Source organism: Solanum verrucosum, unplaced genomic scaffold (assembly GCF_900185275.1).
Source record: "Solanum verrucosum unplaced genomic scaffold, falcon-dt-bn FXZP01000287.1, whole genome shotgun sequence".
NCBI lineage: Eukaryota > Viridiplantae > Streptophyta > Magnoliopsida > Solanales > Solanaceae > Solanum > Solanum verrucosum.
The window spans coordinates 680,728-695,690 of record NW_026020292.1 but is presented as its reverse complement, the minus strand read 5'-3'; the positions used below and the strand labels follow the sequence as shown (position 1 = coordinate 695,690).

Below are 14,963 nucleotides of genomic sequence, written 5' to 3'. Positions count from 1 at the left end.
TCTATGACACACATTGTTTGCTTCAAGAGAGTCAATTTTTAATATCCATCCATGCTCCCACTATGTCATAACCCGAGACTACCCTGTAGTCGTAATATGGTTCTTAGCGCTACAAGTGACCCAAAGCTAACTGATGAACTAGCATGACACTAAGATATACATACATAGAAATCAAATACGGATGCAGAAACTAAATTTGAAATAGATTTATAACAACAAGTATCTGAGAATAAACATAAGCTGGAGCTAATGTGACTGTCTGAAAGCCTCTACTAAGATGAGTTCCTAGGACAATCCCCTAGCTAACTCTATCTGTCTGAAAATTGAAATAATAACACCACCAAGGCCGATCTGAAGTTGTACTAACCGCGGCCTGAGTGCTGAACATCTGAACCTATATTATAGCCAATGACGTCTATAATGCTTGAGCCCCCATCTGAAAATTGGACGTGCTGGGGAGGGGGTGGAAATACTGTTGGTAAAGGACGAGAGCGGTTAACACGATGAAGCACCCGAATTCGACGCACTATAGTAACATCAGTAGCAAATTGGAAAGGGATCTCCTTCCATTTGCATCTACAGATGGAGCAAAGGAGGTTCCCATGGTTAACATTTTCGCCAATGCAGCTGAAGTGAAAAGAATGGCAGCATTCAGCAGTAAATATGGCCTTACCTTTCTCAGCTTTCATACTCCCAAGGCAAATCACACATGTTCCCTGCAACAACACTATAATTGAATACAAAAGCAACACAATCTTCACTCAAAATTCGTACAATTTACATGGCAACAAGGCACAAATAGAGATATGAAAGTAAAATAATCTCATTAGGTCCTAATTAATCTAATTTTTTTAAAATAATCGTACAATTTACATAACATCTATTCTTCTTTATGAAAGTGGTGTTTGAACAAGCTTGAGCGCACATCAACTACATAACTAGGTATAGGTTATTTTCTTCTTTTAGTTAATGATTCTTTTATTTCTGGAAAGGTACTAATAAAATTAATTAACCAAAAATGTATAATATTGATTCAAATTATAATTATTTTGAATCAATTAGAATAGTTTAAAAAATAATTATGGTAAAAAAAAACCTTCAAAATATGGGAGATAAATATTATATTGTAAATTACGGAGAGATATGAGTAGTGGTCTTTTTAAAAAAATAAATAAATGAAAGATAGTTGTCATTTTCAATACTTGAAATTTTAAAAAAAAAGGTGTTTTAATTGATTACAAAAATCAACTTAAAACGTTTGTATGGTAAAATCCAACCACGGTCAACATTTTATATATATCTCGCCACAAAAGAATGATACCCCTATTGCTTTTATAATGGCGTTAAAAGCAAATTAAGGAGGACAATATTATATTGTAGAATTGGATTTCTTTATTTCACTAACGAATGCCAGGAAAAATGTAAAGAATAATAATCAATCTATACCCTCGTCGATACGTTGAAACTAATAGTAAAACTAATAATGATCAAAACTAGGGAATAAGATGCGACAAGACAACGTAGGTTCAAATTGTATTTTTTCATAAATTTATGCAGAACAGATTGCAATTTATATTAGTTTAAATAAATACTTTCTAAAAATTGTAATTTATGCCGGGATGATTTACAACAAATCACGCTATATGGGGGTGGGGGCGGGTGGGTGGATTGAAGTCTTTATAATTTTAGGTGGATTTGCTCCACAACTATCCCGCCCCGCCTCATTTGCCATTTTAATCAAAGCTACAAATAAAAGGTAGTTAAGCAAGAACAAGAATTAAATTTCAGAACCAGCACAATTTTTTGTTGGTTTGTTGTTATCTGCCACTTTAGTGGTGAAGCAATTTAAATGTTGTCGGAAAGAAAAAAGGGAAACATGGATGGAGAATTTCAGAAAAAAAAGGGTGAAAATGGAAAATAGTAAAACAAAAAATAAAAAGAGAGAAGAAATGAAAACGGACCTTGGATGAACGTGTAGTGGGGCTGGGTAAATGAGACAAGGAGGACGGCAATGAAGGAATAGCAGGTGATTTGGAATGGTGTGTCTCGTTCTGGGAATTGTTATCCTTACGCTTAAGTGAGAGCGCCTTCTTCAGTTTGTGCCAGACCATCAACATTTTTTTTTCTTTTTCTTCAAAGAAAGATGAGAAGCAAACAGAGAAATAGTGCAAATGAATGATTTTTTGTGAAATTCAATGTCGATGGGTTCTGTATATATAGTGAGAAGTGAAGTTTGGTGATAAATACAGATAGGATTGAGTAATTTTAGAGATAATTTAACATTAATTTAAATAATGCATGGATTTCAAAATTTATTACAGTGTCTTTGAAGTCAATAATTTAAAGAAGAGCATTCAAAAAATTAATTAATTTTTTTCTTTTGTAAAAAATTAGGAGTTCATATATATAAAATCCTTGGTATTTAGTTATTAATAAAAACTAGCAAGAAATTATTTGACGATATTTAAATCAAACATTCTCTAAGTTATATGTGTTGGTTGGTAAGTAGTTAATTCATTATTTACTTATTTAAAAAGAAAAAAGATAAAGAACACGCTAAAGTTTGCTTACAAGATTTTATATAGATTATTTTACATATTAAATATATATTTTGAACATAAATATAACATTAATTGAATCAAAGCTAATGATTTCTATGGAACACTTGATTATAATGAAACTTTGCTTCTCATTAGTATTGCATTAAACTTTTGACATTATATATATATATATATATATATATATATATATATATATATATATATATATTACTATAATATATAGAGAAAATACATTTAAAAAAATCTTGAACTTGGTCGGATAACTTACTTTTAGTACTTAAATTACACGGGAGTTTCAATAACCCCCTTAAGATCTTTGAAGTGAATTAAAAATCACCCTAAGATTATTATACCACTCTCACTTGCCACATCATAGTCATGTAAGTGCCACAACATAATCATGTCAGCACCACATCATTAATTAATTTTTTTTATTAATTATTTTCACAAATTTTTCTTTAACACTTCTTAAAATTAATTTACACTAAGTAATTAATTGCAAATGCATTTTCTAAAATTAAAATTTAAAATGTGTCTCCATTTTTATTCCCCCATACCCATCCCCACCCACCCCCTTTTTATTTTCCCCCATACCCAACCCCCACCCACCCCCTTCACTTCTTTCTTCCTCCTTCTTCTTCACCATTTCTAACTCTTAACTGCTCATTTTTTCCCTCTTCATATTTTTCAATGAGCTCCACCACACCTCATGTTTCTCTTTCTTTCTTCGTCTTATTCGGTGAATCTACAAGTTTTTTTTAGCTCCAATGAAAATCAATAAAATTTATAGGTGTGAAATTGACGTCAATAATAAGATGTTGGTGTTGGGTTTTATGGATTACTGAAGTAGTTCATAGAGTTGAAGATGAAGATGGAAGAAAAAAAGATGCTTCAATGGAGAAGAAGCTTATTGGGAAAGACAATAAAATGAAGAGAAAAAAATTAAAAAATTTATGGGCCAATAGGAAAATTCATATAGCTTAATAAAAGTTAATATATTAAGAAAATAATATTTAAAATATAATTATATATTGACCTATAAAAAAATGACATGTGTATGGTTTTATAATGTTTTTTTCCTTTTTTTAACTCCTTCACATGCTATTAGGTGAGTGAGCTCACTCTCTTTGTCACGTCATCCCTTAGGGTTGCATTTAATTCACTTCAAAGATGTTAAGGGGGTATTTAAACGCATGTATAGTTTAAGTGCTAAAGTAAGTTATCCGACCAAGTTTAGGGGGGGTTTTATGTGTTTTCTCTAATATTACTATATAAGAAGAGGGAATAAGTATTCACCACAAGTCAACATGTGTTCCAATAAGAAGAGGGAATAACCAATATATTTATAAAAAGAAATGACATATAAAATAAAATGGAGAGAGTATTGGTTTTTCAAAATGGAAAAGGACAAAACACATATAAAATTAAAAGACATATAAAAAAAAGTTGGTTTAACTCTCAAACATAAAAACTAACATATGTTATTAAAAACTTTAATAAAAAGTACTATAATTTACAATAAATAATAACTTAAAATATCTACAAGACAACAAAAAAAAGACTAATTTTTGTACTGCTTGTGTCACATAAATTAGGATTGGGATGATTTTAAAATTTTAATTTTGGCTATACATTATAAAATAGCCAAAAAATTGAATGATATAATTTTTTTAAAAATAACCGAATGAATCGTCCTATCGATAACCCTAATGTTACTTCTACTCTGTTTATTTTTACTTAAATTTAGAAAGATATGCTTCATTTCTACCCTCAATCTTATCGCTACATTTATTTGCTATTTAAAATTGAAATTAAAAAGACAAATGACAAATAAGTTTCTATATTAGCTCACTTATGAGCAAAATATATTATAACAATCTTTACTAATTTTATAACAATACATAAACTATACTCCCTCCGTCTCATATTAGATGGGCATTTCCAACTTTACACAGTGATTAAGAAATCATTAATACATTGGAAGACTTCACCATTTTGCCCTTTGTTTATATCAATGCACATTGAAATGAGTTACAAAAAATACACATACAATATAGGAATGGTCATATTAATTGTAGGAGTAAAATGGAAAAGAATTAATTAATTCTATCCTAATTTAATAAGTGCTCAAATAATATGAAAAAAAAAATTATAGTAAGATTCTCATCTAATATGGGACGGAGAGAGTAACAATATAACTTTATTAATGTTGGGCCCGGGCAGCGCCCGGACTTTCTTTACTAGTATATAATAAGTGGGAAGCCTCAAAATTAAAAATTGAAAGACCAATTTGCCCATCAAATAATGAACCACATTTTGATCATTTAATAACTAAACTATTCTCTTACAAAAATGTACAATAACGTAAAACAATTTCTAATTTAAAATAAATAGTAAGTATTTATCATGAAAATGGTTTTGAGTCTTTTCGAATTTCTGCCATTACTGTGCTCTTCAGTAACCAATGCAGATTTTACAAAATTGTTATTTAATCTTTAAACACAAATTATTCCTTAAATATTTACTACCATCAACATTTACTATAATGTTGTACAAATATTTCATATCCATAGTTAATTTATTAAAGAAGCCCAAAAGTCTATAATTTATTTCAATAAAATATTAAAAGGAGAATCTGGACCGTTTTACACTTCATGCAAGTATGTTTTGTACACAATTGTAAATCTAAATTCATTAAAATAGTAAAACTAAAGTCACAGAAAATAATTAAAGAAAATGGATGTTGTGATTGAATGAGAAACTATTATTTAATCTTTTTCAATTGAAAGAAAATTGTCATCATAAACATTAGTCGTTCATAATTTTAGAATTTTTTATCAAAATAAGTCATTATTTAAATCAATTCACCAAAATAATATATTTTTTGAATTTTTTTACAAAACTAGTATAAACGTACTTGACAGTAACGTATTAAGTATTATTTTATTAAAAAAAAAAAATGACAAAAGGGCAAACATTTGATGGAGTAAACAGACTGAAAACGTTACTGACAGTAACGTTTTAACGTTAAAACGTTATTGTCAGTAACGTTTTAAGCTTAAAAAGTAACATATCCCCAAACTATAAAACAAACGATGTCGTTCACATCACCATGTTATGCGTTTCAAAACCCTTATGCAGCCTCCCCATTAGATTCATTGACGTTCCTAACCCTTGCTCTGTGCCTAATCCGCCGCCGTCGGTGTTGTCGGAAAAAACGAGATTCAGGACAACTTTACTATCATAAATCTTTCGAAAAGTATAGAACATGGGTTTTTTTATGCTTGAGGTATGTTTTCTCTTTACATAGTAGAAGAAATGCTTGGATTACATCTTAATATTCCCACAATTTAGCTGACATTCAGTTCATAATTTTGTCTATCTAGATTTGATTAGGTGAAATCTAATTTTATAAAGGGTTAGGGGTGGTCATTATTTTCCTTTGTAAATGTCTCATCTTTATCGTTAAAAGGATGTATGTCTATTTTATTTTATGTAACTCACATATATTATCATTGTTAACTCAGTAATTTCAAAATTTCTTGCCGCTGTCAGTTGCTCTAATTTATGTGGAAAAAAGTATCAATCTTACCTCTAAAATATTTGATATGAGGCAATTTTGCAAGAGAGACCCTTCTATTTTTATTTTTATTTTGTAGCTAATGAGTCATTCAGCTTAGAAGTCTAAATTGTAAGACTTGCATTGTTGCACTATTAAGATAAGTGTTTCATTAGCTCTATCAGTAAGACTTAACTTCTCTTTTGTAATGTGAACAATACAGAACTGTATTTGCTCTCAGGTGACTAGATTGGGTGTAGTAATTTGTAACCACTGCATCAATATGATGTATGTAACCATTACATATCTATAATCTCAAATGCAGTCTTAGTTCACTAAAATAGTTGTGCTAAATTATTAGGAGCAGGGTAAAACCCTGTGTGCATCTAAAGGGTAGTGACTGCGAGTTTTTTTTGTCATAAAAAAATAATTATGTTAAATTATACATAGTTCACTAAAAAAGCACTTGGTCAGTGGATATGGATAAAAGGAAGGTCATAAAAAGAAAAAAACTACTCACACAAATTGAGCCCTTGTTGATTTCACTTATCCCCTAAAAGCTCAAGCAGAAATAAATAACAGATAATACTCTATCGATAAGCAATACCGAACCCAAAAATAAATAGGAAAATAGCCAGTATGTTTTTGAGGAATAGTTGGCATGGCTTGGTAGTACTAGTTTAAAAGATTTAGAGGATGTTTGATCCTACTTACCTTGTGTTATAGGATACTGTCTATTTTAATAATTTTATTTTGATTTGCATGTAATCTTCTTAGACTAGCAATTCAGGTTTACATTTAAATTTACTTTTATATGTGTTTTTTGTTTCATAGGTATCTTTTTTATGGCTGGTAATAATTCGTATCAACTGGATTTCGATCCACTTGAATCATCTATAGTAATTAAACAACTCACCCATAAGTCATGATATCTATGTAATAGAAGTGTTAATTTGATTCTATATACGAGGAGAGGTGATGAAAAGTTTTGGAACCTCGTAAAGAAACATCTCATTACTCATCGTGTTATTGTTAATTCTACTCCATGTCCTCACTATCAGTGATAGCAAGCTTAAATGGAAAATTCAACAACATATGAAGCAATGATAATTGGTAAGTGATTTGTATTTCTTTTGATTCAATTAAATAGTAATAGTCATATCTTTCTAAGTCATGCACACACTGTATTTAAGATATAGATACTTTCAGAGGTGCATTTTTGGTACCTTTTGTACAGTGAAGAAAACAATTTGAACACTTCAACATTGCTACAGTGAAAAAGCAATTAGAATACTTTAGCTTCTACTTTCTAAATATAGAACAAGAAAATTTTCACTTGGAAATTGACAGTTGGAGCTTCTGCTTTACTTGTAATGGTTTATCATGAATCAACAAGTCCTCTTATACAAGTGTGTGCCTGTTATTTAACTCATAGTTAGAGTAATATTGTATTCTATTAATATAATTGGTATTTTAACATTTTTACATTATTTCTTCACATAATTGCTCATTTTTTTAGTTAAAATAATTGAAAATTTATCCTTACTTGCCAGGAAGTAATTATATCTTTATCAGCACGGCAAAAAGAAAAAAATAAAGGCTAATATTTGAAGCGAAGACTTTCCGTGGGAAGGTTATTTAGAACTCAACAGTGACAAGAAGCTATATTTTGGAATTTTGATGAAGAAAGAACTGTTATCGAGTATATGTATTCATTTGGTTATTGAATCGATTGTGTAACATATTATGTTTATTAATTGTAAATGTTTTAAGTTATGAAAACTGATCCAAATTTCTCTGCCAGCTTAATTATGAGGGTGTTGTTTACTGTTCTTAGTCTTGCAATTATTAGAAGTTGTAAATGTTTTTTTAAGCTATAAACGCTGAATGAAGTGCCAAGTGAAAAATAGACCAGTCAAGTAAGTCCTTGTCGATCATTTGATCTACTGTGATGCTCTTGTTCACGCCGTATTGATGCAAAAGCTTTTGTTATTTATGTCAAATTTGCCACCATTTCGAAACTATGTTTGCCTTTCATGTAGCTTCAGTTGCTATTCCTCTATTTTTCATCTTGAGGATAAAGTAAGATCTTCGGAACAATTCTATTTAAACTTTCTCAAATGTTCTCTCCTTAATTAGTCCCTGTAAGGACACAAACTCTTCAACTTTCTATGTAACATGTTGATGCCACATCAAATTAATTAGTTTTACTTGTACCTTACTTCACTATTAATAATACTAATCTTTTTTTTTTGCTTTCTTATCACTAGTCATGAGTACTAAATGAGCGAATTATAAAATGAGTTAAAGAAAATTTTCCTATCTTACACGAAACAACAAGAGTGATAACCCAATGAGTTATTCAGCACTGTGTTATTGAATATCATGATATTAATTAGTGCTATATCACTTGTCTCATACTATCAAATATCAAAGACAATGCAAATGCATGAATGTATATATGTAATATATGCAATAAAGTTAGGCGCGCTGCTAGAGTGTAGTACATCCTTGGCAGCAATTCTTGCTTTTTCTCTAGATTTATCTTCAGGCGCACCAAGAAGTAAGATAAATTTTGACATAAAGGAGTACAATTTTTTAATAGAAAAGATTGAAATAACAGAGGTTAACATAAAGGGGTTACTTTTTAAGCTAAAAATGTTATTGACATTAAAACGTTATTGATGGTAACGTTTTAAGTTTAAAACATTATTGTTGGTAACGTTTTAAATCTGTTTACTCCGTCAGTTGCTTGTCCTTTTGTCATTTATTTTTTTTAATAAAATAATACCTAATACGTTACTGTAAAGTACGTTTATACTAGTTTTGTAAAAAATTCAAAAAACATACTATTTTGGTGAATTGATTTAAATAATGACTTATTTTGGTCAAAAATTCATAATTTTATTACGCTAATTAACTGTTTAGAAGAGTTTCTTGCTCTCAAAATGAACAATGGATCAACTAGTCAATTTTATTATATTAATTCAGTAATATTGATGAAGTACAATATGCATAACCGAGGAATGGAAAATAAAATGTATTTTTTGTAAACAAGCTCATAACTTGGAATACTTAATATTTTTTTTTATATAATTTGGGTAGAAGTTGATTGTAGAGTCCAACTTACCTTGTACTACTTGCAGAGTTGAATTAGGTTTCATGAGTTGTATCTGGCGCATCATTAAAGTAGAAAAAAAACCTATCAGCAACATGGACTGCCTCCCCCATTTTCCCGGAGATATTGTCAACTCCATCTTCTTACAGCTTATTGTGAAATCTCTTTCACGATTCAAAAGTTGCTGCAAATCATGGCATTGTTGTGTTGATGACGCTGACTTCATCAAGTCACATCTACATAAATCATCTGTCTGTCGATAGTAGTCGTCGAAAAATTGTCTTGGTTAATTTTATTCCATCTCTACGTACAGGAATACACCAATTTGAAATTGTGTCAACGGAAGCATCAATTAATGCTGATTCAAAAGTTGTGTATCTGAATTCTTTAGTGACTATTTTTATTTAGAAGTGTTTTCATGCAGTGGTTTGGTCTTTGTGACGTCATACTGTCCCGGTTATAGTATGCCATTATTCAATCCTGCAGTTGGAAAATACAAACTCATTCCAAATTCTCTTCTCACTCAAAAGACAAATCGAATATTTGGTTTTGCCTATGATTTTGTGACCGAAGATTACAAGGTTATATGTGTACCTTACTTGATAAACGACGATTACTTGATAAATCCTTACTTGATAAACGACGATTACGTTGATGTTGTTGAAGTATACTCGGTTAAAAATCAATGTTGGAGGACAATTCACAATACTAACTTTCCTATTTCCCTTGATTCTTGCCCGTACCTATACAATAATCAAGTTTCATTAAACGGTGTCATTCACAGTGTTGAAAGTTTAGTCGTAGTTTTCTGTTGGCAGTTGACCTAGTCTTTAGGAGTTTTAATTCTTTTTAATTGCAGCAGTTTGCAGGTTGTTTGGATTTTTAGGAATTAGTGGAGTAAAGAGTTATGCTTGCTTTAGGAATCATGTGCTCTATTTTTTTGGAGTAAGTTGATAATAGGACTGAAATGTGTCCTGTTTAAATGGATTATCTGTTAAGCATTTGCCTATATATAGGCTTGAAGTTATGAATAAAACGACTAAGTTCTCCAGCAAATTCCTTTCTCTTCTTACGTATTCTTTGTTTTTCTCCTTCTAAATTCTCTATCAATGGTATCAAAGCCAGGTTATCCTGAGAGTGACAACAAGTGAGGCAGCCATATATTTCTTTTCAGATTATCTCATGGCTACTGAAAATAATTTTGTGCAAGCAGCAATTCCTCGCTTTGATGGTCACTATGACCATTGGAGCATGTTGATGGAAAACTTCTTACGATCAAAAGAGTATTGGCCAATCATTCAGGATGGCATTGGCACTCCGATGGAAGGCGAAGTTTTGACAAATGCTCAAAAGGCAGAGTTGGAAGCGAAAAAGCTAAAAGATCTGAAAGCGAAGAATTATCTCTTTCAGGCAATTGATCGTCCCATCTTGGAAACTATTCTTTGCAAAGAAACTTCCAAGGATATTTGGGATTCCATGAAGAAGAAGTATCAAGGCTCAAGCAGGGTGAAGCGCGCACAGCTTCAAGCTTTGAGAAAGGATTTTGAAACACTGGAGATGAAGGAAGGAGAATCTGTCACAAACTATTGTGCTAGAACCATGCAAATAACCAATAAGATGCGATTCCACGGTGAGAAGATAAATGATATAGCCATTGTGGAGAAAATTTTACGATCTCTTACATCAAAATACAATTATGTTGTCTGCCCAATCGAAGAATCAAAGGATATAAATGAACTATCTCATGATGAACTGCAAAGTTCTTTACTAGTTCATGAGCAGAAGATGAACAGAAGTTCTGGAGCACAGGAGCATGCATTGAAGGCTTCTACTAATACTTATTCTAGCAACTATAGAGGAAGAGGTAGAGGTAGAGGCCGAGGAAGAGGAAGAGGAAGAGGAGGAGGAGATCGTGGAGAAAGAGATTTCAGTAGAATGTTACAGATGTCACAAATTTGGTCACTATGCATCGATTGTTACACTAGACTTCCTAATGACAAAGAAAGAGATGAAAGTGCCAATTTTGTCGAAAATAAGGAAGTAGAAACATTGTTAATGGTTGTCCATGCTAGAACAGAACATGAATCTGATATTTGGTATGTAGATACTGGATGCAATAATCACATGTGCGGAAGCAAATTTTCTTTTTCATCTTTGGATGAAAAGTTTCGCTCTACTGTGGCTTTTGGTGATTGTTCAACTGTAGAAGTGATGGGGAAAGGTGACATCAAGATTAAAACCAAGAATGGTTTTGTGGAAACAATTTCTAATGTGTTGTATGTTCCTAACTTGAAAAGTAATTTACTTAGTGCTGGTCAGTTGCAAGAAAAAGGTTATGTCATCACTATCAAGAAGGGAGAGTGTGAAAATTATGATCCTGAGAGAGGAGCTATTGCATTAGTTCAAATGAGCTCCAACAGATTGTTTCCATTGAGGATTGATAGCATTCAATCTTGTTTGATGGCTGAAGTAAAGGATTCATCATGGATGTGGCACTTCCGATATGGTCACTTGAGTTTTGGAGGCTTGAAGATACTCCAACAGAAAAACATGGTCAGTGGTCTTCCTCAAATTACAGCACCTTCCAAAATTTGTGAAGAATGTGTTGTTGGCAATCAACCTCGCTCTTAATTTCCCAAAGGAAAGTCATGGAGAGCAAAGGATGTTCTGGAGCTGGTACATTCAGATCTTTGTGGTCCGATAAACCCAACGTCTAATGGAGGTAAACGGTATTTAATCACTTTTACAGATGATTTTTCGAGAAAAACATGGGTTTATTTTATGGAAGAAAAGTCTGAAGTTTTTTCAACATTTAAAAGCTTCAAAGTACGTGTGGAAAATGAAGCAGGAAAAACCATTAAGGCTTTCCGAACTGATCGTGGTGGTGAATATTGCTCAAAAGAATTTGAAGTATTATGTACAGATCATGGCATTCGGAGAGAGCTTACAGCTGCATATACACCACAGCAAAATGGTGTGTCATAAAGGAAGAACAGAACCATCCTCAACATGGTGAGAAGTATGCTATTGAGAGGAAGCATTCAAAAAACTTTCTGGCCAGAGTCAGTGAATTGGAGTGTTCATATTTTAAACAGAAGCCCAACTTTTTCTATTAAAAATATGACACCGGAGGAGGCATGGAATGGGAGAAAACCAATAGTAGATCATTTTAGAATTTTTGGATGCATTGCATATGCCCATGTGCCGGATGAAAGAAGGAAGAAACTTGACGATAAGGCTGAAAAATGTGTCTTTCTTGGTGTAAGTGAGTCTTCCAAAGCATATAAGTTGTTTAATCCGTTGACTAAGATGATTGTTATTAGCAGGGATGTTACTTTTGATGAGGAAAACACTTGGGAATGGAATAGGCAGCAGCCTGCTTCCCAAATCCTCTGTGACAGTGACGCAGAACAAGAGCAATTTTCAACACCTTGTACGTTTGAAAATTTCTCAGATTCAGCCCCTATAACTCCACCACCAGATGCTGTAGAAAATGAAGAAACAACTCAAACTCTTGGGCGTGTTAGAAGAAGGCCTGTTTGGATGAAGGATTACAAGGTAACTGGAATTGAAGATCCAATTACTCACTTTGCTTTGTTTTTAGATTGCGATCCTACATGTGTTTGAGAGTGCTGTAAAGGAAGAAAATTGGAGAAAAGCAATGGATGATGAAATTGATGCCATCAAACGAAATAATACTTGGGAGTTGTCTGATCTTCCAAAGGGACTGAAAACCATTGGACTGAAGTGGGTGTTCAAAACAAAGTTGAAGGAAAATGGCGAAGTTGATAGGTACAAGGCACATTTAGTGGCAAAGGGGTTTAAGCAACAATATGGGATCGACTATACAGAAGTATTTTCTCCTGTTGCTAGGCATGATACAATCAGATTGGTTATCGCATTGGCAGCTCAGAATTCTTGGCCTATTTTCCAGCTAGATGTCAAGTCGGCGTTCTTACATGGACACTTTGAGGAACAGGTATTTGTTGAACAACCCCCTGGTTATGTTGAAATTGGAAATGAGCATAAGGTTTATAGATTATAAAAGGCCCTCTATGGTCTAAAACAAGCTCCTCGAGCTTGGTATAGTCACATTGAGGGCTATATTCTAAAAGTTGGTTTTTCGAAATGTCCTTATGAGCATACACTTTTTGTTAAGATTGGGGATAAAGGAAAAATGCTCATTATCTGCTTGTATGTTGATGATCTCATTTTTACTGGAAATTGTGGTGCCATGTTTGAGGAATTCAAGAAGTCAATGATGGATGAGTTTGAAATGTCCGACCTCGGATTGATGCATTACTTTCTTGGCATAGAGGTAGTGCAATCTGGGAAAGGGATCTTCATTTCTCAGAAGAAGTATATAAAGGAAATTCTAGAAAGATTTCAGATGATGGATTGCAATCCAGTTAACACTCCTGTTGAACTTGGTTTGAAGCTGCACAAAGATCCTACTGGAAAGAAAGTTGACAGCACACTTTACAAACAAATTGTAGGCAGTTTGATGTATCTCACTGCTACAAGGTCTGACATAATGTACTCTGTGAGTTTAATCAGCAGGTACATGGAGAATCCCACAGAAATGCACTTGCTAGCAGCCAAGAGAATTCTCCGTTACTTGCAAGGAACGCGAGACTTTGGACTAGTTTATAAGAAGAGTGAAAAGTCCAATCTTCTTGGGTATACGGACAGTGATTATGCTGGTGATCGCGATGACAGGAAAAGCACTTCAGGCTATGCTTTTATGTTCGGGTCCGGTGCTATTTCATGGTCAGCTAAGAAGCAACCAATTGTCACTTTGTCTACTACAGAGGCCGAGTTTGTTGCTGCGACTGCTTGTGCTTGTCAAGCTATTTGGTTGAGGAGACTTTTGGAGGAGTTAAAATTCAAGCAAGCAGAAGCCACTAAGATTTTTTGTGACAATGATTCAGCAATTCAGCTATCCAAGAATCCGGTGCTACATGGAAGAAGCAAGCACATTGATGTGAAGTTTTATTTCTTAAGAGATCTTAGCAATAATGGAACAATTGATCTGATTTACTGCAGGAGCGAAGATCAAGTTGCCGATATTTTCACCAAGGCTTTGAAGACGGAGTCATTCATGAAACTTAGAAGGCTGCTAGGTGTATGTACAATCAAAGACGTAAACTGACTGTTAGCAATCATCAGTTTAAGGGGAACTGTTGAAAGTTTAGGCGTAGTTTTCTGTTGTCAGTTGACCTAGTCTTAGGAGTTTTAATTCTTTTTAATTGCAGCAGTTTGCAGGTTGTTTGGATTTTTAGGAATTAGTGGAGTAAAGAGTTATGCTTGCTTTAGGAGTCATGTGCTCTATTTTTTTGGAGTAAGTTGATAATAGGACTGATATGTGTCCTGTTTAAATGGATTATCTGTTAAGTATTTGCCTATATATAGGCTTGAAGTTATGAATAAAACGACTAAGTTCTCCAGCAAATTCCTTTCTCTTCTTACGTATTCTTTGTTTTTCTCCTTCTAAATTCTCTATCACACAGGATGTCATACAACAGAATGATTATATCTTTCCATCTAGTAGACGAAAAATTTACTGTAACGATAGTGCCAAGTACATGTGGGAAACAGCCGACATTACTTGCATTGGGTGATGGCATCTGTGTTTTCACAACTGTTGGCGAGGAAATTTTGATTTGATCGCTGGAGAAAGATAGGTGGAATTGTATCCACAAGTTTCCTACTTTACTCTCACTCA

At 32.8% G+C, this 14,963-nt stretch overlaps 1 protein-coding gene and 1 pseudogene across 1 annotated transcript; one reads left to right on the top strand and one right to left on the bottom strand.

Annotated features, from left to right (window-relative positions):
- Positions 1-399: 399 nt before the first annotated feature.
- Positions 400-2,117, bottom strand: LOC125834546 (E3 ubiquitin-protein ligase WAV3-like; annotated as a pseudogene).
- A 7,585-nt stretch (positions 2,118-9,702) lies between these two features.
- Positions 9,703-12,223, top strand: LOC125834501 (uncharacterized). The gene is made up of 4 exons (XM_049513643.1): positions 9,703-9,903; positions 10,364-11,102; positions 11,343-11,798; positions 11,880-12,223. The coding sequence occupies exons 1-4, from the start codon at positions 9,703-9,705 to the stop codon at positions 12,221-12,223; spliced, it is 1,740 nt and encodes a 579-aa protein (XP_049369600.1).
- Positions 12,224-14,963: the final 2,740 nt, after the last annotated feature.